Here is a 24059-nt window from a genome sequence, read left to right as displayed (position 1 = left end):
TAGGCTACTTCATGCTTTTAAAGCTACAATTCTCAATTTTTTTTTCACCATCAAAACACCTTTAAATGCTCATGTCGAGATCAGAAAAATCAACATTTTCTCAGAAATTTTCGCAGAAGAACCCCCCTGTCAATATCATTTATGGGACCTGGGTATATAAAAAAAACTGTAAACGGACCAAAACGGTGAAGTGAGAACTTCCAACGCATTCTCATCCTAGGGCGTCATATAGTGATGCTTTTGACAATGCGTCTAATCCGACACACATACCCTTTAGCTTCCCATGCTTCGGTTATGAGTAGGTTTAGTTCTGGGGTAGGGTTAGACCACTAGGAGGCGCCTTCTGACCCATATATATCTGCGTTTCATAAAAGGGTGCCATGTGCGTTGGATGTATACGCATTGTCAAAAGCGTCAGTATATGACGCCTTGGGATGAGAACGGGCTGCAACTTCAGCTGTTGTGTGCCTTTGTGCCAGTGCCATAGTTCTTTGAACAGAGAAAAGTCAGCTGTTAAAGCCATTCTTTCGCAACATGGGTGGCCAAGCTTCAGCCAGAGCTAGCAGGCTAGCCCCAACAATGCGCTGAATCAGATACTCCATCATTTGAAGTATCATAGACATGATGCTAGTCAAGGACAGACTTTTCTTTTACATAATCATCCAAAATCTGAATTAAAATTAAAGAGAATATGACGAAAGTCATTTGTCATTCAATGTGTTTATGCAGCCAAACACCCAAGCCTTTAAAATGGGGAACAAATGTTGTGGTGTTTGCAGAATATTTGCTCTCGGGACTGGAAACCATGCTGCTACATTGCATTTGTGTATTGTCAGCTGTTAATTTAGGAGGAGGATGGACTAATCTGAATGTCAGCACACCCTTTGGTCCTCTTGAAATGATGAGTGTGTGTTTGGAGCTGAGGGAGTGACCCTTAGTAGCCTATATAAAGACCTACCGTAGAGGGCCACAAATGGACATCATCAGGGACAGAAGAGAAAACATTATTTCCAGGAAAAGAAAAAAAAAGATTGTGTAAGTACAATTTGAACATTTATTTTTTAATGTCTGACCATTGCTTTATAATTTGTGCCGTACTGACTATGTAGTGGTGAACTCAACTCATGTTGGGACACTTTTGCCTTTGGGATGACTGGGGAAAAGTGTCCCAAACAACCTGAATTCACTCCTATTGATATTTATTTGTGATTCTACCAGGTTTAAAGTGATTTGATTAGTATTACACAATCGCTTAGCAGATAACAATAGCAGCCATAGAAACAAATGTGATTTGAAGTACATTAATTCATTATTTGATATGCATGAGTGTTACTGATTCATATATTGGTCTTAAAATATCCCTGATGTTTTGTCTTACAAAGCAGAGAGATCCAATTATGTTTTAATTTAGAAACACATACAAAATAATAACAATGTGAATAAATGGTAAAAAAAATATAATTTTTAGTATTCAGAAAAGCAGGCACTTCTTATAATCTGGCAGTGCCAATAATAAAAGACTATTTCTGGACTCTTATCGTTGCATTCCACACTCATGAGGTGATATTCTGCCTGCTTAAAGAGATGAGATAGAGACTAAATATTCCTTTGAGATAGGATACCTCTATTTTTATATCTGACCTATCACATATCACATAAATGAAGTAAGTCAATTCTTCTCCTTGTTTTCAAAAAATGGCGATGCATTTTCACAGTTAGTAAATTGATTGTAACACTCATCCTTTAAGTCGATGGTTTTTTGGCAGTTTTTGGTTTATTCTCTCTCTTCCCTTCCCTGTAAATGTCAGAAACTTTGCCAGATACGAGGATGCCAAATTGGGGAGGAGGAGCCAAATGTTCGGCCTGTGAGAAGACGGTTTACCATGCGGAGGAGATCCAGTGCAACAGCCGGAGCTTCCACAAAACCTGCTTCATTTGCAGTAAGTCCACAATACAATTCAGGTATAAATTGTTACTTTAACTTCCTAAAGAAAAAATTAAAGGTATATTAGATATCAGAATCAAAAGTTAAAGTCAGCATGAAATGGAAGTTGTGATTGGTAACAGTGTGGTAGAGCTGACACCCCTGCAGTTCAACCATTCAATAGCCTGTTTCCATCTGCTGCGGATGACAGCGGCCAGGATACTTCGCTCTCTCACAGCCTCTTGTTCATCCAGCCCAAAATTAGACACAAAACCAAGCTCCCATGAGCCTCTTGAGCCATCCTGGCTGAAAGCGCAGCAGCTGAGGAGCACACACAGGAGATGACAGCCCTCTGGAGGAGATCACGGGACAACTCGAAACTCTGTCTCTCAAATCACATACAAGAATTTCAGATTTTGTGTTGAATGTAGTATGCTGTATTTTTTTGATTTGCTGGTCTCAAAACAACAAGTATATACTGTATATTAAAAGAGTAGTTCACTTTTGAAAAAACATTTGCTGATAATTTACTCACTCCCATGTCATCCAAGATGTCCATGTCATTCTTTCTTCAGTCGAAAAGAAATTAAGGTTTTTGATGAAAACATTCCAGGATTTTTCTCCATATAATGGACTTGACTGGGAACCAAACGGTTCAAGGTCCAAAAGACAGTTTCAGCGCAAACTGTTCAAAGGGCTTTAAACGATTCCAGACGATGAATAAGGGTCTTATCAAGCGAAACGATCGCTCATTTAATAAATAAATAACAAAGTTTAAGTTTTATAAGCTCAAATGGTTGCCTTACTCTGTTCTGTGATGCACATTCGTGACTCGTTTATCAAAATGAACAAATCTTTTTCCGAGTCATTTGGTTCATTCAACGAACGAAATGAACGAATTGTCTCTGAAAAAGATTCTTTCATTTTGATGAACGAGTTCGAACAGGAGAGTCACAAATGTGCGTTTTGAGTTATAAAATTGAGAGTTATAAAAGACAGAAATATTTGAATGTTAGTGTATATTTTTAAATCTCATATACATATTTGTTATGGTATCGATGCCATATTTGAACACAGATTTGTTTCTGTTTTTTTAGTGGTTTGTCGTAAAGGTTTGGACAGCACAACAGTTGCAGCACACGAGTCTGAGATTTACTGCAAATCCTGCTACGGCAAGAAATACGGTCCTAAAGGTTACGGGTACGGCCAGGGTGCCGGAGCGCTGAGTTCGGACCCGGTGAATAATGAAGAACTTCAGCCTCAAGAGTATGTCCTGAAAATATCTTTCACATGAGACGGTGACACAAAACCTTGTCAATTACACAACACTTTTAGTTTTCAACTAAAAACAGATTTTTTGACAACAATGACAACTGGGCCTGAAAACGCAAACTTTTAAAAAATAAAGTGTCTCTATGTAAACTACAAAAACACAAATTTGTGAAAAAATCCTGTTCAGTCTATAGGCGCACAGTGTTTCTTTTCAAAGTGACATCGCCAACTACTGGACTCGCATTAATACTACAGCGTTTTTAATCGTTTCTGCAGATCTGTGCGAACAGGGAAATTTTGTGACAACATTGTCGTCTGTGCGTGAAAAACGCAAAGGAAAAACGTTTCTGTTTTGTTATTAATGGCAGGCCACTAGTTGGCGGTCACTTTCTATAAAAACACTTTGCTTCTATAGACTAAGGCCCTGTTTACACGAGAACGCTCGCGGGTGAAAACGTAAAAATATTTTATCGGATGTGCCTTTTGTTTAGACGGCGACGGCGTTTTTGGGGCTTAAAAACGCAAAAAAGTGAAACCACCCTCCAGAGTGGAAATCCTAAAAATGCTCCACCGCCGCGTTCCCGTGTAAACGGTAAAAATGCAAAAGTCTGCTTGACAGTGAAGGTTGTACGCAGGCGCGTGGACTTGGTGTTGTTGTAGTATGCACTCCTAGCCGCCTGGAGTGCATACTACATTGAATTTCACACTTTTGCGTCACCATTTGTACGCGTATTTCCCACCAAAAACGCTCGTCTGAACGCAGAATAGAAAGTGATAACACAACGCCACTTTTGTGTTTTCTCTTCAGAATTGTTTTGTGTGAACATAACCTCAAAAACGCTCCACCACCGCGTTCCTGTGTAAAGGGTAAAAACGCAAAAGTCTGCTTGACAGCGGACTTGGTGTTGTTGTGTGGCAGTGATCCACATTGCCACCTAGAGTGCATACATTGAATTTCACACTCTTTTGCGTCACCATATGCACGCGGGTTTCTGGTCTAAACGCAGAATAAAAAGTGATAATGCAACGCCACTTTTGCGTTTTCTCTTCAGAATCGTTTCCATGTAAACATAGACATGTCATATGCATGCATTTCACAGTCTTCACAAATTCACGTTTTGTAGTTTACAAGGAGATCATAACGGTATCCTTTTTTAAAAAACTGGCACTGAAACCAATTTTCAAAATGTTGCGTTTTCAGGCCACCAAAACGCGTTGTCGTGTAAATGGATGACCAAAAAACGTTCCGATTTTAGTTAAAAGTGGCGTCGTGCAAACGGCCCCGGAGAATTTAGTGGGGGTTTTTTACACTTAAATTTAGAATATTGTTGTTTTGTGTTTCTTATGTGTGTGTGTTTAACATATTAAGGTCTAAAGCTCGTCCAACATCTGCGAACTCGAACTCAAGCAAGTTTGCGCAGAAATTTGGGAGTACGGATCGTTGTCCCCGCTGCTCCAAAGCAGTCTACGCAGCAGAGAAAGTCATGGGCGCTGGAAAGGTAAAACTACAGATGAAAGCCAGAAGCTGGCTGAGTTTTTGCAACTATATGCGGTGTTATTATATGAAATGTATTAATATTAAACCATTTAACTGCCGGTATAAGCAGATTTTGAGAAACTCTTCCATTCTCAGCACTCCTGCAATCTGCTGCTGTCACAGGTCAGTGCTGTGTAAAGCAGATTTCACCGTAGTACTTTATCAGTCTGTCACTGGTTCTGATCCAACAGCCCTGGCACAAAACCTGCTTCCGCTGTTTATTGTGTGGGAAGAGCCTGGAGTCCACCACGGTGACGGATAAAGACGGAGAGCTCTACTGTAAAGGTACTGCCTGCTCAACCTCTAATATCACTTAGCCAATCAATAGATGCTCTGTTTGATAGACCTAGTTATTGTTTAACAGCCATTAAAGGCCAATCGATGCGATCAAGAGCACAAATAGTGTAGCAGTGATTAAAGCCTGAGTGATACCTGTTAGTTGCATCATGATGACTGTTTTTGATCATGCTGACAGAAATTTGCATTAAATGTTAAGATAAAAGAATGAGAATAACAATTTAATGTCCCCTTAGTTAATGATTAATGCAGTATTTATTCTTCTTTGGTAACCTTAGTTAAAAAAAATCATCTGTTTATTGTTAGTTCCAGTCTATTAAATATCATTAACAGATGCAACTTTTAAATTTAATGTGTAGCACATGTCAAAAGTTTGGAGACATTACAATTTTTTTTTATCTTTTTGAAAGAATGACTCTTATGTTCACCGAGGCTGCATTTATTTAATCAAAAATACAGAAAAACAGTAATTTTGTGAGATATTACAATTTAAAATAAGCATTTTGCATTTTAATATATTTTTAAAAAATGTAATTTATTGCTGTGATGTCAAAGCTGAATTTTCAGCATCATTACTCCAGTCATCAGTGTCACATGATCATTCAGAAATCATTACAATATGCTGATTTGTTGCTAAAGAAACATTTCTGATTATTATCAGTGTTAAAAACAGCTACTCAACATTTTTGTGGAAACAGTGATACCATTCCAATATTAGTGGTAAGATTTAAAAAAGAGAGAGGGAAATTATTTGATTAATCAAGGATACATTAAATTGATCAAATGTGATTACATTTATGTTACACATTCTATTTTTATTTCTAATTCAAATAAATGCTTTAATAAATTTAATGACGGAAATTCTTATTCATCAACGATTCCACAAAATTATTAAGCAGCACAACTGTTTTCAACATTGATCATCATTATAATAAATGTTTCTTGAGCAGCAAATCATCCTATTAGAATTATTCCTGAAGGATCATGTGACATTAATGACTGGAGTAATGATGCTGAAAATTCACCACATGGAAGAAAATACATTTATTACTTTATTGTACAGTGTTTCTAAATATATTGGTAATTGTGGAATATTGCCGAATACTAGTTGAACCTTAACCAATAATTATTTTATTATTCTTACAGTTTTTGTCATCTAATTTGTCCATTTCATTTTTATTTTTCAGTTTGCTATGCCAAAAACTTTGGTCCAAAGGGGCGGGGCCTTGGGAACATGGGCGTGGTCGAGGACACTGATTGACAAGTTTAAACCAACCCAGTGCAGCCTCCTTTTCACTGCAAACAACATTTGAATACAGCTGTGGGAAATCGCCAACTAGTTGCATTCATAATTGTTAGTCGCATTTCTTAAAGGGATAGTTCACTTTGAAATACATTTTTGATGTGTTCGCTTACCTCAAGTGCATCCAAGATGTAGGTGTCTTTTTTCCACAGTATTTTCAATTTTGATATTTTTAGGTCAAACCGTTCTTGTCAGTCATATAATGGAGGTCTATGGTCACCACCTCAAAGAGCATGCACAGAGAAGTCCAAATTAAACATGATTTAATGACTCGTAAATGTAAGTACACATTGATGGCCTAAGACATGAAACGAGCGGTTTAACAGTATTTATATTGTTTTTACCTCTTGTAACCACAGCCACGTCCAAGTGATCTCAGGGCGCATTGATTAAACATTGATTAAACGACGATCTGTAACCATGAAAAAACACTTTAAATATACACTGCTCAAAAAAATAAAGGGAACACTAAAATAACACATCATAGATCTGAATGAATGAAATAATCTTATTAAATACTTTTTTCTTGTTTTTACTTTTTAAGTGTTGTTTAAGTGTTCCCTTTATTTTTTTGAGCAGTATAGTAATCTAAAGACAACTAACACACATTCACACAATAAAATACAGTAATCAGTTCAGGGTAATAAAGTATCTCCAAAACTAGCCCAGCAACCAATAATAAACATCGAAATATACCGTGACCTGGAGAAACACTCTTGAGACGCAAATTATAAAAGTGATTTATTCCAAAGCACAGAGCAGGATTCAAGAACAGCACATTTCCCTTATAATGACATACTGCGTGATAAAGTATAATGAATAGTATTGAGAACTGCAGTAAACAGCATGATGATGTCATCAGACATGAGCCTGTATTACACAGTGGATATTAAAGGCTAAAAAATAAGATCAACCGCCACCAATATGACCGATTACTCAGAAAATGTACAAAGGGCAACGTGATTCTAATAACTAATGAAATATATTAAATTATATGATTAATCTTGTATGTATAATGCTATAAATGCTGTGGTAGCTCAGGAGAGTGGTGATGCATCTGATCGTAGCATTAAGCCATTTCAAATGCACAAGGGATATACGTTTCTCAAAATGACAAGAAATCAGATTGGCAGCCAATAATCAATATCAGCAACTGAATTTGTAATTTTCCACATTTTTAGTAATGATTTGTTTTGTACAAATAAAATAGCTCTGATTTTACAAAGAGGATAGTGGTCACTTCCTGTAAAAGGACTTGGGAATTAAACCCAAAACAGTTTGATCTTACCGTACCTTACAAAATATTTCAGTTCAAAATATATCAGTATGCTTATAAACATTCTTATGTATAACTTAAGCTGTAAGGCAAAATCGTTCCATCATTACCACGAATGCACATCACATATATATATTTCGCTCGAATATAAAAGGTGAACGTTCTTGCAAATAGAACAAAAGATTATCCAAATTAGCATTGTCTATTCTTCCTTTTCATCATTAAAAAGGCATTACAAATCAAACCAATGGCTCCATAACTGGGGACGACGCTCTCCCTGAGTGGGTGACTGGCCTCTGGTGGTCAAACAGCATCGGGACCGCTGAACATGGGGTGGTCTCTGCTGAGACCCATCGGATACTGTTGAGTCCAGTCCAGCACCATTGGCTTACAGAGACCGCAGCAGCGACACTGGAAGAAGTTCACCAGGTTCTTCACCACTCCAAGACTATGAGAGAAGACACCACATCAAATATATAGTGTTATCAAAAAAAAAATAAAAATGTATGAGTGTTATCTATGGAAGCTTGATTCCGTCACAGAATAAAACAATAAAAAAAGGTAATTGTGAGTTGATATCTCACAATTCTGAGAAAAACTGAATTACAAGATATAACCTCGCAATTGCGAGTTATAAAGTGAGAATTGTAGGATATAGAAAGAAATAAAGTCAGAATTGAGAGTTATAAACTGCAATTTGCAAGTAATAAAGTCAGAATTGTGAAATAAAAAAAGTTGCAATTGCTTTTTTTAATTGTGATTTTTTTATCCCACAATTACGAGTTTCTCACAATTGTGAGGGAAAACTCATGATTGCTATTAAAAAAAAGTCAGAATTGCGGGAAAAAGTCAGAATTACGAGTTTATATCTCGCAATTCTTATTTTTTCCTCAGAATTGTGAAATAAAACTCAGAATTGCAAGATATAAACTCGTAATTGCAACTTTATCTCACAATTCATACTTGATTACTCGCAATCGAGTTTATATCTGACAATTCTGGAAAAAAAAAAATAGAATTGCAATTGGTAACATCATAATAACGAAAAAAAAGCCATGATTGCAAGATATAAAATCGTAAGTATTTGCACATTTTTATTTCACATTTCGTATTTTTATAACTTGCAATTTTGAGTTTAAATCTCACAATTCTGAGAATTGTGAGTTATAAATTATAAATAAAGTCATAATTGTAAAATATAAACTCGCATTTGTGAGACAAAGTAAGAATTGCGAGACATAAACTTGTAATTGCAAGAAAACAAGTCAAGTAATTGCAACTTTTTCATCTCACTCGATAACTTGCAATTCCGAGGGTAAAAAAAGTCAGAATTGCTAGTTTTAACCTCGAAATAGTCAGAATTGCAAGATCTAAACTGGCAATAAGTCTAAATTGTGAGGTAGTCGCAGTCGCAAGGAAAATACAAAATCTTGAGATATAAAGTCAACTACATTTGTTAATTGCAAAATTTTAATTAAGTTGTCTTCTCACAATTCCAAGTTTATATTTAACAATTGCGAGTTATAAAGTTGCGAAATATAAACTTGCAATTCGTAAGGGAAAAAGTCACTAATAACTTATTTCAAGGCAGAAACAAGCTTCTATTTATGAGCCATAAACTAGTTAAACTATGCTTACTTGAATGGGTTTTGTCTGAGAGAAGAGGCTTGAGGGAGTTTCCTCTGCCTGTGTGTCAGGTTAGCTCTCTCGACCGTCGTCAGTCCAAGGAACGCAATCTGTGGCAAAGTATAAAGAGTGTGTGCATGCATCACAGGACAAAACAGTCTTTCAAATGAACACTTTACACTATTGACCACCATTAACTCCCAACAGAAAGTCATGGCATGAGAACAGGTTCCTAATGCCTCTGCAGGGTCATCATGTGTGAATAAAGCACCGTTTCCATCCCATGTGTTTAAGAGAACAAAATCGTCAACTGGCAAAAAAAAAAAAAAAAAAAATCTGTAATGATTTTTCTGTAATGTTCATTAATGTCAGACAATTCTGAGAGGGAATTAAACTAAATCATCAAATGATCAAACCAACACTTGAGATGCTGTGCGATGCGATTGGTCAGCCAGTCCAGTTATCCAATCACATCCTCTTTTGAAGTAAAGTCACGTTTTTTGGCACTCCTTGAGGGATTCATATGGTAAATCTGTTTCCATCATAGTTTGTTCTTATGTCTTCATAGCAGATTATTATTATTTTCCCCCGCCTAAAACATGTTTTTAAAACTTAAAGAATTCATGCTCTTCTTGGCGTCTTCATCCAGCGTTTTTTTTAATGCGATATCCCAAAAAAATAGGTGGATGGAAACACAGCTAATGATAAATATTGTGTTTTTTTATTATCAGTATTGGGCAGAGGTCAATATTAGATGGACATAATCTAAACGCATACTTTGAATATAAAATATTAATTTATTCTATGTTGTAAAAGTATTAATAGTTTCTATTATATGTTATTCTATGAAGATGCCTGATTTCTATGGAAGCATGTTTCCGCCACTGAATAAAAAAAATAATAATAATTGTGACTTTTTAACTCACAATTGCGAGATATGAAGTCAGAATTGTGAGAAATAAAGTCGCAATTGCGAGATATATAGTCGCAATTCTGAGAAATTAAGTCGCAATTGCGAGATATAAAGTCGTGATTATGAAAAATGGTCGCAATTGCGAGAAAAAAAGACTTGAGACTTTATCTCACAATTCGGACTTTTTTTCTCACAATTGTGAATTTACATCTCGCTATTCTGACTTGATAAAACATAATTGCGAGTTTATATCTCGAAATTCTGACATCTTTTCTCAGAATTGTGAGATATTAACTCGTAATTGCGAGTTATCAAGCCAATTCTAAGGGAAAAAAGACTTTCCCTTAATTACATAATATAACTTATTTTTGACTTTATAACACGTAATTGCGACTTTATATCAATCAATTCTGACTTTATATCACGCAATTTTGACTTTATAACACGCAACTGCGACTTTATATCAATCAATTCTGACTATATCTCGCAATTCTGACTTGATAACACGCAATTGCGACTTTATATCAATCAATTCTGACTTTATATCTCAAAATTCTGACTTTATAACATGCAATTTCGACTTTATATCACGCAATTTTGACTTTATAACACGCAATTGCGACTTTAAATCAATTCTGACTTTATATCTCGCAATTCTGAGAAATAAAGTCAGAATTACGAGATGTAAACTTGCAATTCTGACTTTATAACACGCAATTTCGACTTTGTATCACGCAATTTTGACTTTATAACACGCAATTCTGACTTTATATCTCGCAATTCTGACTTTATAACACGCAACTGCGACTTTAAATCAATCAATTCTGACTTTATATCTCGCAATTCTGAGAAATAAAGTCAGAATTACGAGATGTAAACTCGCAATTGTGAGATAAAAAGTTGCAATTACCTTTCTTATTTTTCATTCTGTGGCGGAAACAAGCTTCCATAGATTTCACATGATGTAAAACACTAGGCAAAAATATATGCCATTGTATCAGCTATCAGCTATAGCACAAAAATAATGCCATAGCTGTTCTCACTGGTTCTTCTATCCGAACTCCTATCTGGCCAGTAGTGCTGATATTCATGTTAAAAAGCACATGATGGAGTCACTGACCTGGTAGAGCTGTACCAGCAGCAGGATGGAGGCCCAGCAGGTGTGGAAGAAAGCGAAGCAGAAGATGTAGAGCACCCAGGGAGAGCAGCCCATAAGAGCTGTCACCGCCCCCCACACACCCTCCTCTGTGTAGTGCAGCGGGCAGTGTTTCGACCAGTCTATACACAGAGACACACACATTATCATCATTGTCCTTAGTCTAGTGCATAATGTGACAGTGGATATTGGAGATATACAGATGAAAAGTAAACGCTATGAATGGCTCATTACACTAACACTGGTCCGCAAATCACCCCGTATGGAAACTCATGATGAATGTAATGCAATGTAGGAAGATTTTATTTTATTTTAAAGCAGTAAAGAATGTTTGAAACTGCATAAACTTTAAAACTTTGTTGCGACTTTTTTTAACGCAATTACTAAGATCAGTAAAATATTTATACTTTTATTAAATGAGGACACTTTCAGTTGATCTAAAATGACTGCAGATATATTTATATTTTCATGAAAATTTTCTATTTCAAATAAAAGCTGTTCTTTTGAACTTTCTATCATCAAAGAATCGCGAAAAACGAAATGTATCACTGTTTCCACAAAAATATTACGGTATAACGGTTAATATAATACAACGGTTTTCAATATTGATAAAAATAATCAGAAATGTTTCTCGAGGAGCAAATCAGCATATTAGAGTGATTTCTGAAGGATCATGTGACACCGAAGACTGGAGTAATGACACAGCTTTGACATTCAGTGACTAAATTACATTTTCAAAAAATTATTAAAATACAAAACAGCTATTTTAAATGGTAATAATATTTCACAACATTACTGTTTTACTGAATCAAATAAATGCAAGTTCAAAAACAACAATCTTTCAAAACTCAAACTGTCCACAACTTCAGAACGGTAGTTTACTGTACATTTGAGTTTACAAGGTGACTTACACTTCATACTGCCGTAGAACGTCCACATGCAGAGGAAGTTCAGAGCCACCAGAAAAAGCACAAAGAAAGGGTGATTTCTGGCACCTGTGGAACAAGTTAGCATGAGCAATACATAATAAGAGAATAAATAAATAAATAAAGACATACGTGTCATTAAACATCTTCGTTTGGGCATGTCACCTTACCTACGCAGCCACTGATCCAAATGGAGTGGTGGTCTTGTTTAGCAACACAGGCATTACAGTAAAAGCAATGATTGGCTCTCATTGGCTTCCTCATCTGTGAAAACAAGGTTTTTAAATAACCTGGCATCAGACGTTGTAGAATGTTAACAACATGTGTTACTGTCAGGTGAATATTACACAATATTACAGTAAAAATGTGTACGTTTTTAAACCATGGCCTTGATTAGTGCACATGCTTGGACTCATTCAGTCTTAATACTTTTAGTAGGTAACACAAGTGTGACTTGTTCTCGCTTCATTTCCCAAACTGGTTTTCTTCTCCTCATTACCTGTCCTTTATGTCTTATAAATGAATAGACATAATAACTTACCATACATGAAGTACAAAATATCCTGGGATCCAGACAACCCGCTTCTGCCAGAACCACAATATTCTACAGAGAGACGAGACACACGAGACTAGAAAGAGCTTCACAGAACCTAAATGAATCATTAGGTCAACTAATCCTAAACAGACTAACCAATTAAATACATTTTTTATACATGTATATTATTTGTGTTATGAAATGAGGGGGCAAAGTCCTCAGTTTTAGTAATGTTATATCTATCTATCTATCTATCTATCTATCTATCTATCTATCTATCTATCTATCTATCTATATATATATATATATATATATATATGAAGAGTTCAGATGCAAAAGCCTCTAAATGCCATTTGAAATTTTCTTCTTTAATGATGATTTTTATGAAACTTGTTTATTTAAGTTCAGTAATTTTACTTAAATAACAATTAATAGGTAATTATCATTGCCATTTAAGTGAAATCACTGAACTTAAATATACAAGCTTGATAAAAATGATAATTTTAGAAGAAAATTTCAAATGGCACTTTTTGCATCTGAACTCTTCATATATATATATATAAAAATCAAATGTAAATGTATGTACCAGTTACACTTAATCTATACACATTTTCCAGGTTAAATAAATGTTACTTTACATAACTAACATAGAAAAAACAAATACAATTCTATTTGAAGTATTATTTTTGTATCATCAGTTTGTCATCAGTGACAAAGCGGTGATATCTAAATGGCTGAGGTGTGTTGACTTTTTAACAATTATTCCCATTGGCATCATTTTGCTCATTCAGACCGATTCGACACGAGTTACTGGCACATATATTGACCAATCAGATAGTGGCATTACACCAGCCAATCACGGCCAGTCCTTACCTTCTTCTTCTCCTCCTCGGTTGCCTTGACGATGCCAGGGTCTGTCCTGCAGGAGCGGAGGTAGTAATACAGTAAGGCTGTGATGTTGACTGTGAAGAGCATCTGGACTGTAGCGCTGGGGTCATGTGACTGCACGTTAAGGCCTTTACGAGATATCTCCCTCAAACAAGGAATTTCAGTGTCACATTTAGATTGATTCGTGAAGCATTTAGTCCAATCAATGAGAAAATAGCAGAAATCTAATTCTTCAAAACAGAAATTCAAAACAGAATTGATATGAAAGTCAATAGAAATTAAATAGAGCGGGGGTTTTCAATCTTTTAGATGCCACAGATGCCTAACATGACCAATGATCGTTCTCATGATCCCCGTCCTAAAATTTAGATAAATGTAGTTTATTGTATAACGATCCAATTTATACTGCGAACATTTTTTAGGCAAATATTTAATTTCCTTTTAATTTTTTTTTCTTCATATTATTTGCTTATGTTAATGTGACGTTTATTATTATTTTTTTATTTAAATATCATTTTATTTGTTTGTATTTTGTATTTTATTTGTTTATTTTAATCTATCTTCTGATTATTTATTTTAATCTTAATTAAACTTTAATTTGTATTACTTTTTTATGCATTAATAAATTATTTATTTTCTCTATTTTTACACCCCCCCCCCCAAAAAAAAAAATTTCTACGGACCCCCTAGCACTCCTTTGCCGCCCCCAGTTTGAAAACCTTTCATAAAAAAAATGCATGCACAAGTGTTTGTATGTATTTGTGCTTGTGTGTTTTGTTTGTGTATTATACAAGGATATCAGGTAGAAACCACAAGCCCCATGTGACCACCATCCAGAAGATAGAAGCCATGAGACTTGCCGAGGGAATTAAAGACCGTACCGCCACAGTCGCCAACTGCCTACAGACACAAACAGGACAGCATTGTTAGGACACTTAAGAGAACTTTTTTTCCCCCTGAACTTTTTGTTCTGACCTTTAACGGTCCCTGTATCATTTAAAGGGATAGTTCACCCAAAAATGAAAATTCTGTCATCATTTACTCATCTTCAAGTTGTTTCAAACCTGTATGTATTTATTTATTCCACTGAAACCAAAAGAATATATTCGGCAGAATGTTAGTAAATATACAGTTTATGGTAGCCATTGACTTTCATGTTTTTTTTTTCTCCATACTATGGAAGTCAATGAGGGCCTGTTTGGTTACCAACATTCTTCCAAATCTTCTTTTGATTTCATTCACAAATTTTGCATTTGCTTAAAACTGAAACCATATACAATTTTATGGAGAAATTCTTTACACAAAATAATGCTCCAATTAAACAACCTTATGATGGATCTTGAATTTGTATTTTTTGACCTTTTTTTTTTTTTAAACAAATTTAAAAAAAAAAAATCATTTTTTTTTATAATCTGTATTTGTCTGTAATTAAAGTCATCATGAACAGAGTAAAATGGCTTCTCAAACAAACAAATAATGTTGGGCGGGACTTGATTTTGTCCATCAGGAATTGATTGGATGGTTGTGGTTTGCTATTGGTCGATGTCATGTCATTGACAGGTTGTCCCGTCCACACGCCAGTAAACATCATCAGAGAAGAGATGCTGTTGCAAGGGATTTGTTTTGATTAAACATTACGAGGGCACATTCATTAAATTTTTTTTTATAAAAATACTGCACTAGTCCATAAAAAAGAAAAACAAAGAATTGTCCATTTTGCATTCATGGTTACTTTAACCATCTGTTTCAATCTGTTCTTTCATCTGAATCCTTAAAAAATGAATTTGCTTAATTATCTGATGTATGTGCAAATGGCATCGCAAAATGATTTAATCAGATTCAATAAGAGAGAAAATTAAACTGAAATTTGCATAATATTTAATAACCAATACAATTTAAATACATTTTAATAAAATCAAAATATATATAACCAGTTGTTATGGTATTCTGGGTAGCAGCTTGTATTTTATTCTCTCGTTTATCTGTTGCTTTTGTTTTCACCTGCTTTGCCCTTTTTGTAACAGAAAAATCAAGGCAATAATTTCAAAATTAACCAACAAAGACCATTCACATCTTTTCTTTTCTGCCAAAAACATGCAATCAATTTTAAACTATCAACATGGTGTGCATATTTTTAGTGAACAAAATGTTAGTAATGTTACATGAGCAATTCGTGTTTAGTCACTTTAGACATACAATCAGTCACATCATATCCAACACAAATACATATGTTGGGAAAATGGTAAGTAAAGAGTTAGATTGTTGGTATATAAAAAATGAATGAATAAAGGCAGTGTGTTTGTTGCACCTTGAAGTGAGGTTGATGACAGCCATGATGCAGGCCAGCAGAACACCCTTCAGTAACCAGGACTCGCTCTTCATGTCTAATATGGCACCGATGGCTCCGACCACAACAACGCTGAACGCAGACTGTAGATACACCTGAGACAGGCAAGCACACGCACTTACATACACACAACCACACACTCACACTCTGAACGATGAAGTCTTTTCAGCAGCAATGAAAACTCAGGGTTACGGCAGAGGAATGTGGGTCAGTGAATAAGTGGAATGTTATTTTCTTGTTTTAATAAAAACCTAAAAATGGAGAATTCTCCAGGGCCAAACACACATTATGAGAGAAATTGCCTGCTTTTGTTTCTGAAAGCTTAATTCAAGGTTAAATACAGCCCTGGGATTTTAAATAATCGCCTCACGTCTTCCTTAATAAGAATAGTGAGAGTGGTGTGTGGGAGAGTGTGTGTTTATGTGTGTGTGCCTGAAACGGCTGTAACAAATACAACCATTAAAACTGGGATCCACGTGCAATGAAACACTCATTTTTTTACTATTCAACTTTACATTTTCTTAAGAAAATGTTATTTACTATTATGAATGTGAATTATTATTATGAATATTTATATTTATTCATATTTTTAATATTCATTAGCTTTTTGAAAAAAAAATCTAAATAAACATTACACTTAAAATAAATAAAAACAAATTAATGGTTTTGTAGATAATAATAATACTAATAAGTGTAGACACATTTTATAGATTCAAATTTCAATAAAATTAATAATTTAAAAATTAATAAATAATTGCATATCCACAATTAAAAAGCATCCACATCATATTCAATAATAATACAAATAAATTAAATATTCTAATTTATGAATTTTACAGTAATTATTACATAATACTATTTTTACTATGAATTTTAAAATGAAAATATATTAAATTAATATAATTAAGATCATATCCATTTAATACAAATCATATCCAATAATAATAATAATAATAATAAGTACATCAAAAGACTATTTTACCATTTATTTGTATTATTTTTATTTTATTTTATTTTATCTAATAAATTCCGAGTTCTATCTATTGCACAAATAGATATATTTAACTACGTTAAAATTACAGGTTTGTTAAAATCCAAAATAATCTGAATTTTACTCCAGATTTTAGAGCATCAAATCTACATCACGAAATGAAACCTGATTTCTAAATATTTGAAACAGAGAGAAGTTTAAACTTGGCAGGAGTGTGTGTGAGCATGAGATTACCTTGTATCGATTGAGCAGTTTAAAACACGTGGAGTTGGCTTTGATTCGTTCCGTCTTCATCGCACTGAGTGTGTGAATGAGCAGAGGGCTGTGCACCTGGTGCGCCAGGTCAATGGGAGTGTGACCCTGAAAATAACACAACCACATCAGCAAAATGACACAAGCTAATGCTCAACTTACACACTGAACGCCCAAGTGAGGGAAGAACCAGTTTTACAGCTATTGTTCTGCTGGTTTAAAGAGCATCATAACAGCTTTGGATTAAGTGATGGACATAACAACTAACAAGAACACATTTAAGATGTATGTGGAATGAATGCAATTACTTTCACATAGGAATGTTAAACAGAGTGTTACTGATAGACTGGGAAGAAAGGTGCTGCAATGTAAAATATGTGAAAAACTATAAATATGTCCTCTTCAAGGCCAGCCTATAACTGCTGTCATCTTATTTACACAGAAAACGTGACCCGATTTAATTTCTTAATAAATAATAAATCAACCTAAAAATGTAATAACATTCACCCTCCATGAAATGTACCCTTGCTGAAGGGTGTCTGTGGACACTTACATTGCTATTCTCCAGGTCCACGCTGGCTCCAGCCTCCAGCAGGATGTGCGCCGCATCCACATTGCCGGCCAGTACAGCACAGTGTAGAGGTGAGTTTCTGTTCACTTTATCCACCGCGTTCACTGAAGCGTTGCACTTTATCAGGAAGTTTGTGGGTTCAGGTCTGTGTTTCAATAAACCACAGCAACGACGTGTTAGAAGAGAGAGGACAGGACAGGAAACAGACATTATCATCCAGGCCACATCTGATATACTTAATGATATGTTTTGAGTCGATGTTCTCAAATTAACACTTGCTAAGTACCAAATATCAGTAAAAGATAAACATGAAAATACAAAGAAAATTATTATTTTGTGAAATATTATGACAAATAATACTGACAATATTAAATTGTTTTCTATTTCAGTATTTATTGTAAAATTAAATGTATTCCTGTGGGGACAAAGTTGAATTTTCAGTATCATTACTGCAGTCTTCAGTACTGTCACATGATCCTTCAGAAATCATACTAATATGCTGATTTTAGTGCTCAAGAAATTATTATGATTATTATCAATGTTGAAACCATTTCAGAAAACGTGACACAACTTCTATCAAAGATTCTTTGATAAAAAGATAAACAAACAGCCTTTATTTGAAAAGTATACTAAAATAAAAATTTTCGCTAAAATAATTTAATCAAATATTACATGATAACAATGCTTGCTAAATGAAATAAAAGACTTTTAGAATTGACTATGTTACTGTACTAAAGCCAAAGGAAGTATAACATAATACAGGAAAACATTGACCATTGACTTTGCATTAAAGCTGCAGTAGGTAACTTTTGTAAACAAATATTTTTTCACATATTTGTTAAAACTGCATTATATCCTGACCGTAGACTATGAGACAGATAAAAAAAAAAAAAAAAAAAAAAAAAATCAAGCTCTACTGGCTCCTCCCAGTGGTCCTATTACCATTTGCAGAAGTACACCGCTCCCGGTCAGAAACAACCAATCAGAGGCAGGAGGAGTGTCTTAGCAGTGTCAATCACACTGCTCAAAAGTTACCTAATGCAGCTTTAATCGTCTCATTATTACTGGTCGTCTTACCCAATGATTTTTTGTGCTCCCAACATCAGTGGGGTTTGTCCATTTATGTCCGGTGTATCCACTTCCTGCAACAACACAAGTGTATTCAACGGCATTACTCAGTATTCAAACCCTTTACCATCATTTAAAATGTCACTGTGTGTGTGTGTGTGTGTGTCACACCTGTCCTTTGGCCATGAGGTAGGCAGCGATGGGCATATGCTGGAAGAGCACAGCCAGATGGAGACTGCGATACCCTTCACCATCTGCTAATGATGGATCAGCTCCATAACGCATCAGCTGAATGACCATAGACAAATGACCCTGCCTGTTCGGAGGTGACCAAGAACACCATTCGGGAGATATAAAACACTGACAAGTGCAAGCAAATGCGGAAAAAATAACATTTTGCAATGACATTTAACCAACTGAAAATTCAATGACTTGTATGATGTGGATGTCTACATTAAATAGGACATTATGGTATGTCATGTGCAAAATGATCTCTATTTCAGCTGGGGATGTATCTCACCGTATGGCCCAGTGGAGTGGTGTAGAATTCAGGTCACCGCCTAGCTGGTCAATGACGGCACCTTTAGATATGTAGTATCTATGAAAAACAGTGGAACATACGCACACAAATAAGAACAGGTTTAATAAACTCCAATGAATTGATCTGAAGTGTTATAACATTTAATAGTTGGGATCAGGGCCTTAAGTTAACTTTTTCGGCCACCGGCCACTGTGGCAGGTGGATTTAAAAATTCACCTGCCACAGAGACTTTTTACCAGCCATTTTTTTTTTGCCTCATAAACGTGAAAAAAAAACAAAAAAAAACGGAAATTTCACAATATTGTTCTTTAACTTGTAAGAATACACATTTAAGTGCTGTCAAGTAATAATAACTCTAACAACATACATTTAAAAAAAAAAATCTTTTTATTAATTGATTTTGACAGACACACAAACACAACATATATAGTATAGGCTAGCTATAATATAGGCTACAACAGATAGACCTACCGCAGCTCGTAAGCAAATCACACGCGGCTGTGTTAATGGCGGATTTATTCACGTAGACAGGTCTTACTCTTAACAGCTTTTAGTTACAGCGTTCAGGAACCGTTAAATATGAACTAAATTAATACTGTTATTACTGGTAAAATTACCGGGTACCGGACATTTTCTCACCAGTTCCCAACTCCCAATATGCACAGTTGCACACGCACACACATCTGTGCAACTGTCATTGTACTGCAACCTACGTCAGCGTTACATTATCTCATTCCATCTCACCAACAGTTTAATACTTAATACATCCAAACGTAGTCAGAAAAAGGGCCTCATCTTCTTTCTGATCGCATGAACGTTCATAAATCAGCCGCTCACGAACCTTGCCATTGCCGCCGATTGTTCACTTTGTATTAAAATGTCTTCTTTACTTTTCTTTTTCTCATCCTCATCTTTTCGTTGGCTGTTTGTTGCAGCTGGCCTCTTTACCCCAGTAATGTGCCGCCACATTTTAGCTAAACTCCAACGCAATAGCGGACTTTGTTGAAATGTAAAAATCCTAATGAATTACTCACAATTCTCATTGGCTACCTGCCAATGTGGCAGGTAGATTGACAGTGTTACCCGCCAATAGCAAAATTCACCCGCATTTGGCAGGTGGTCGGGTGTTAATTTCAGGCCCTGGTTGGGATGCACTGATATTAACATTTTGGTTGGAACGATAACCGATAATTCTACATTTGAAAGCCAATAACAGATATATTGGCTGATAAATCTAAATCCAATGTACATTTTTGAGAGTCTGATTACAAAAACCAAAAAGTAAGTATATATATATATATATATATATATATATATACACACACATGCATGTATATTTAAGATAAAAATATTATTTATATATAAAATATTTATATTTATATATAATATACATTATGTAAATCTATATACAGTATATACATGAAAATATTTCTTAAATATATACAAGCATGTGTGTGTATTTATATATATATATATATATATATATATAAAATAATTACACACAGTGCACCCACATATATTATGTAAACACAAACTTTTATTTTGGATGCGATTAATCACGATTAATCGTTTGAGAGGCCTAATCTCTAGTTCAAATTGTGATCAATGTATCCAGAAACATGAAACAACAAACACAAATAGACAAATCTTACTTGACGATATCTGCTCGATTGTTGATGGCAGCCCAATGGAGCAGCGTCACATTCTCTTTGTCAGGCTGCCTGACGTCATAACCAGCCTCTATAAGTTCTTTACACCTCTCAAGAGCACCAAACCTGCAATATAAAACAAATAATGGAAAAATGTTGTTTATTTTTGCATCATGTCTATACCCGCATAAACATCAGGTCCTGCCTGAACAAGTTGTAAAACAGATATGCATCCTCTAACGGAAACGAAGTATTCGGTGAGTGTAAAGCATGCAGGCGAGACAACAAATATGGACGCCGCTTGAGTTAAAAGAAACCCAGATATTACAAAAGCACAATCATAGCCTGTCTCTGTACTCTATAATATCACTCCTGTTTTGTCTGCTTCTCTACAAAGGGAGGATTAATGAATCTTTCTACTCACTACTGAACAGCTATATCTCAAGAGTATGATCTAAAACATACGCATCAATTGCTTGAAATGCCACTAAATGGACAGATAAGCACTTGTCAATTAAGCACAATTTAATACCAATAACTATTATTGTAAATTAAAACAATTAAACTACCACAGTACCACTCAAAACTTTAGGGTCAGTAAAGATTTTTCACACAAATATTAGCAGAACAACAGTTTTCAACATTCATAAATGCAGGCTTGATGAGAATAAGAGACTTCTTTCCAAAACATTGAAAAAATTCAAAAAGCAGTGTAAGTAAAATATATAAAATACACATTTGAAATTATAATGATACATTACTTCATTATAAAATATTTGTACATTATATGCAGACTTACATTTTAAAATGACATATAATTATATATATATATATATATATACCTTGCTTTCAAATGGTAAATTGAATTTTAAAACGACAAGTAAACAGTAATAAAACAATAATACTCACCAAGTAGGCATTGTGACATTATTGACCATTAATTAGCCGAGAAAAAGAGCTCATTTTGGCACTTATATGACGTGGCTTTATTATGTGTGCGCGCTGTGGATGTGAGTGCGAAATCTGCGGGAATGAGTAGAATTATGCGCAATCCCGTCCTTAAATTCAGACCCAGAAACATCGACACTATTTAACCGGAGTGAATGAAAGGAGGCGGATGTGTGTCAACTCACTGTCGGAGAAGAGAGCAAGAAAGCGCAGCTGGTATCGGTGTATCGACTCGATACTGCAGAAGGAGTAATGGAATCGTTTCTGATATTTCAGTATCGATACTTCGAAATATTGATATTTTTGACAACACAATCCTGACTAGAACATACTTTTTTTTTGATTCAGGCTTTAATTCACAGAATTGCACACATACTCTGAGTCCAAAGCTGTGGCCAAAAACCTCCAGGGGTTTCCCAATAGCATCACCTGCTGTTAAGTATTCCCAGTGATGCTAAAGTGCAATCCATTAATGTTTATTGCATTTCAAGAGAATAAGTCTTACTGTGTTGCTTTGACGATATCCCAGGAACTGCTGTCCTCAGGGTGCGAGATCTTTCTCGGCTGCTGTGTGGGATCAAGAGGTCCTGGGCCCTGGAAGCTGCCGGGCATGAAACCACCAAAGCCAGGACCTCCATGACCGTGACCGTGGCCGTGGGAGTGACCACCACCGTGTCCATGGCAACTGTCACCCATGTGACCATGGGAGTGGCCCTGTAAAACAAAACAATACAGGCTGTTTCCGACTGATTTTAAAAATGAACAAAACGCAAATAATTTGTGATAATTTACAAATTGAAAAAATGACAAAAAGGGCAAACTGATTATTGATATTAATAGTAGTAGTTGTTATTGTGAAAAGGCTGATCAAGTCAAGTGATAATAACAACATGTCAGCGCCCATGAGGGAGATACCCTCTTTGAGTCTTTGTCAAGTAACTTTATGTATAATTTTAATAATATTTAATAATTATCTCTAGAACGTTTTAAATAAACAAATACTATTAAGTGCACATTTAAATAACAGACAGCAATTTTGATCAATTCAGCATTTTTTTTAGTAAACAACTGAATTGCTTCAATCTAGTGATGGTTAGAACTTGGAATCTGACGATCTAACCTTCCAATGAGCTAAAAAAAACAAAAAACCCAGCAAAACCAATGTAGCCCATATTTATGGTAAATAATATATTATTAAAGGCAATGATCATGGCCCGGTTTGTTTTACAGGTCAAATCTAATCATGTATATGACTTAGTGCGCCTTGAATCGATCAGCACGTACACAGGTGATCAGTTAGCAGATGATGCTAAGTTAGCTTAACTGTTCTTATAAATCCATCTAACGACGTAACAAAAAAATAATATAAACATTTTCTCTCTTACTCCGTCTCCTTCTGACCAATCCATCACTTCTGAGCGAGGTTATTAGTGATTGAACATGTAGAATTTGCTCTGTCAGATACTGAAAACGGGCGTGCGTTCAAACCATCTTCCACTTCCTCGATACGAGTGACAAATCCTGCGCTGTGATTGGCCGCTTTGCCTCAGTGACGTTACTCTGGTTTACCTTATTTGCATTTCCTGTCATTTTTAGAGCGCATTCCGACCATTTTTTACAGTAGCTACATGATTCCGACTAGAGCCATTATTTCAACATTTACAAGATTTACACACCAAGTGTGTCATTTACCAGCTAAACATGCTGTTCCAGTTCTGTTTGTGAAACGCTGTGAAAGCCAAAACATATGAATGACATTTTTCTTTACATTCTTTTCAGGCACTGTCATTTTTCAATTAAAATTATTTAAAAAAAATGGACTATTCTAGCTGTCTGCATAGCTAACAAAAATAGAATTTTAGTAGGCTAGATCAGCAGGGGGGGCCGCAAAGAAATTCTAGAATATGAAATTATTTTGAAAAATTATTTTACCTGTATGTTTGGATTGTCCTATGTGAAATCTGCATTGCATGATTTCTTTTATATTGTAAAACTTGTATAAAAGTGTATGTCTTCTATATTGAAAAACTATTTCTTTA

The 24059-nt window shown here is 35.1% G+C and overlaps 2 protein-coding genes across 3 annotated transcripts; one reads left to right on the top strand and one right to left on the bottom strand.

Annotated features, from left to right (window-relative positions):
* Positions 1-929: 929 nt before the first annotated feature.
* csrp3 (cysteine and glycine rich protein 3) lies at positions 930-8042 on the top strand. 2 transcript variants are annotated; one of them, XM_039659697.2, is made up of 6 exons: positions 930-1035; positions 1809-1940; positions 3022-3190; positions 4566-4695; positions 4925-5018; positions 6218-8042. In XM_039659697.2, the coding sequence occupies exons 2-6, from the start codon at positions 1829-1831 to the stop codon at positions 6289-6291; spliced, it is 579 nt and encodes a 192-aa protein (XP_039515631.1). In that variant the 5' UTR covers positions 930-1035; positions 1809-1828; the 3' UTR covers positions 6292-8042. The 2 variants fall into 2 exon arrangements, with proteins under 2 accessions (XP_039515631.1, XP_088986116.1); XM_089129990.1 differs by lacking the exon at positions 930-1035 and having other exon boundaries at positions 1802-1940.
* Positions 7062-23548, bottom strand: zdhhc13 (zDHHC palmitoyltransferase 13). Its single transcript, XM_089129985.1, has 17 exons — positions 23406-23548; positions 22526-22734; positions 21076-21198; positions 19403-19480; positions 19054-19198; positions 18892-18956; positions 17797-17959; positions 17226-17351; positions 15962-16095; positions 14448-14553; positions 13639-13758; positions 12772-12834; positions 12401-12494; positions 12216-12299; positions 11269-11426; positions 9248-9345; positions 7062-8057 (listed from the first exon to the last, which is right to left on the bottom strand). Exons 1-17 carry the CDS (start codon positions 23427-23429, stop codon positions 7913-7915), a joined length of 1935 nt encoding a protein of 644 aa, XP_088986111.1. The 5' UTR covers positions 23430-23548; the 3' UTR covers positions 7062-7912.
* Between the last annotated feature and the right edge of the window lie 511 nt (positions 23549-24059).

The sequence above is a fragment of the Pimephales promelas genome, chromosome 1 (genome assembly GCF_988280905.1).
Source record: "Pimephales promelas chromosome 1, fPimPro1.hap1.1, whole genome shotgun sequence".
Lineage (NCBI taxonomy): Eukaryota > Metazoa > Chordata > Actinopteri > Cypriniformes > Leuciscidae > Pimephales > Pimephales promelas.
This window is presented reverse-complemented; position numbering and strand designations above follow the sequence as displayed.

Excerpts from the sequence above, each read along its gene's own strand:
- csrp3 (XM_089129990.1), top strand. The coding sequence starts at position 1,802 with ATGTCAGAAACTTTGCCAGATACGAGGATGCCAAATTGGGGAGGAGGA. Across the intron at positions 3,191-4,565 it reads GAAGAACTTCAGCCTCAAGA|GTCTAAAGCTCGTCCAACAT; the intron begins GTATGTCCTGAA and ends TAACATATTAAG. Across the intron at positions 5,019-6,217 it reads CGGAGAGCTCTACTGTAAAG|TTTGCTATGCCAAAAACTTT; the intron begins GTACTGCCTGCT and ends TTTATTTTTCAG.
- zdhhc13 (XM_089129985.1), bottom strand. The coding sequence starts at position 23,429 with ATGGATTGGTCAGAAGGAGACGGA. Across the intron at positions 17,960-18,891 it reads GGAGCACAAAAAATCATTGG|ACCTGAACCCACAAACTTCC; the intron begins GTAAGACGACCA and ends ATTGAAACACAG. Across the intron at positions 12,835-13,638 it reads CCGAGGAGGAGAAGAAGAAG|AATATTGTGGTTCTGGCAGA; the intron begins GTAAGGACTGGC and ends GTCTCTCTGTAG.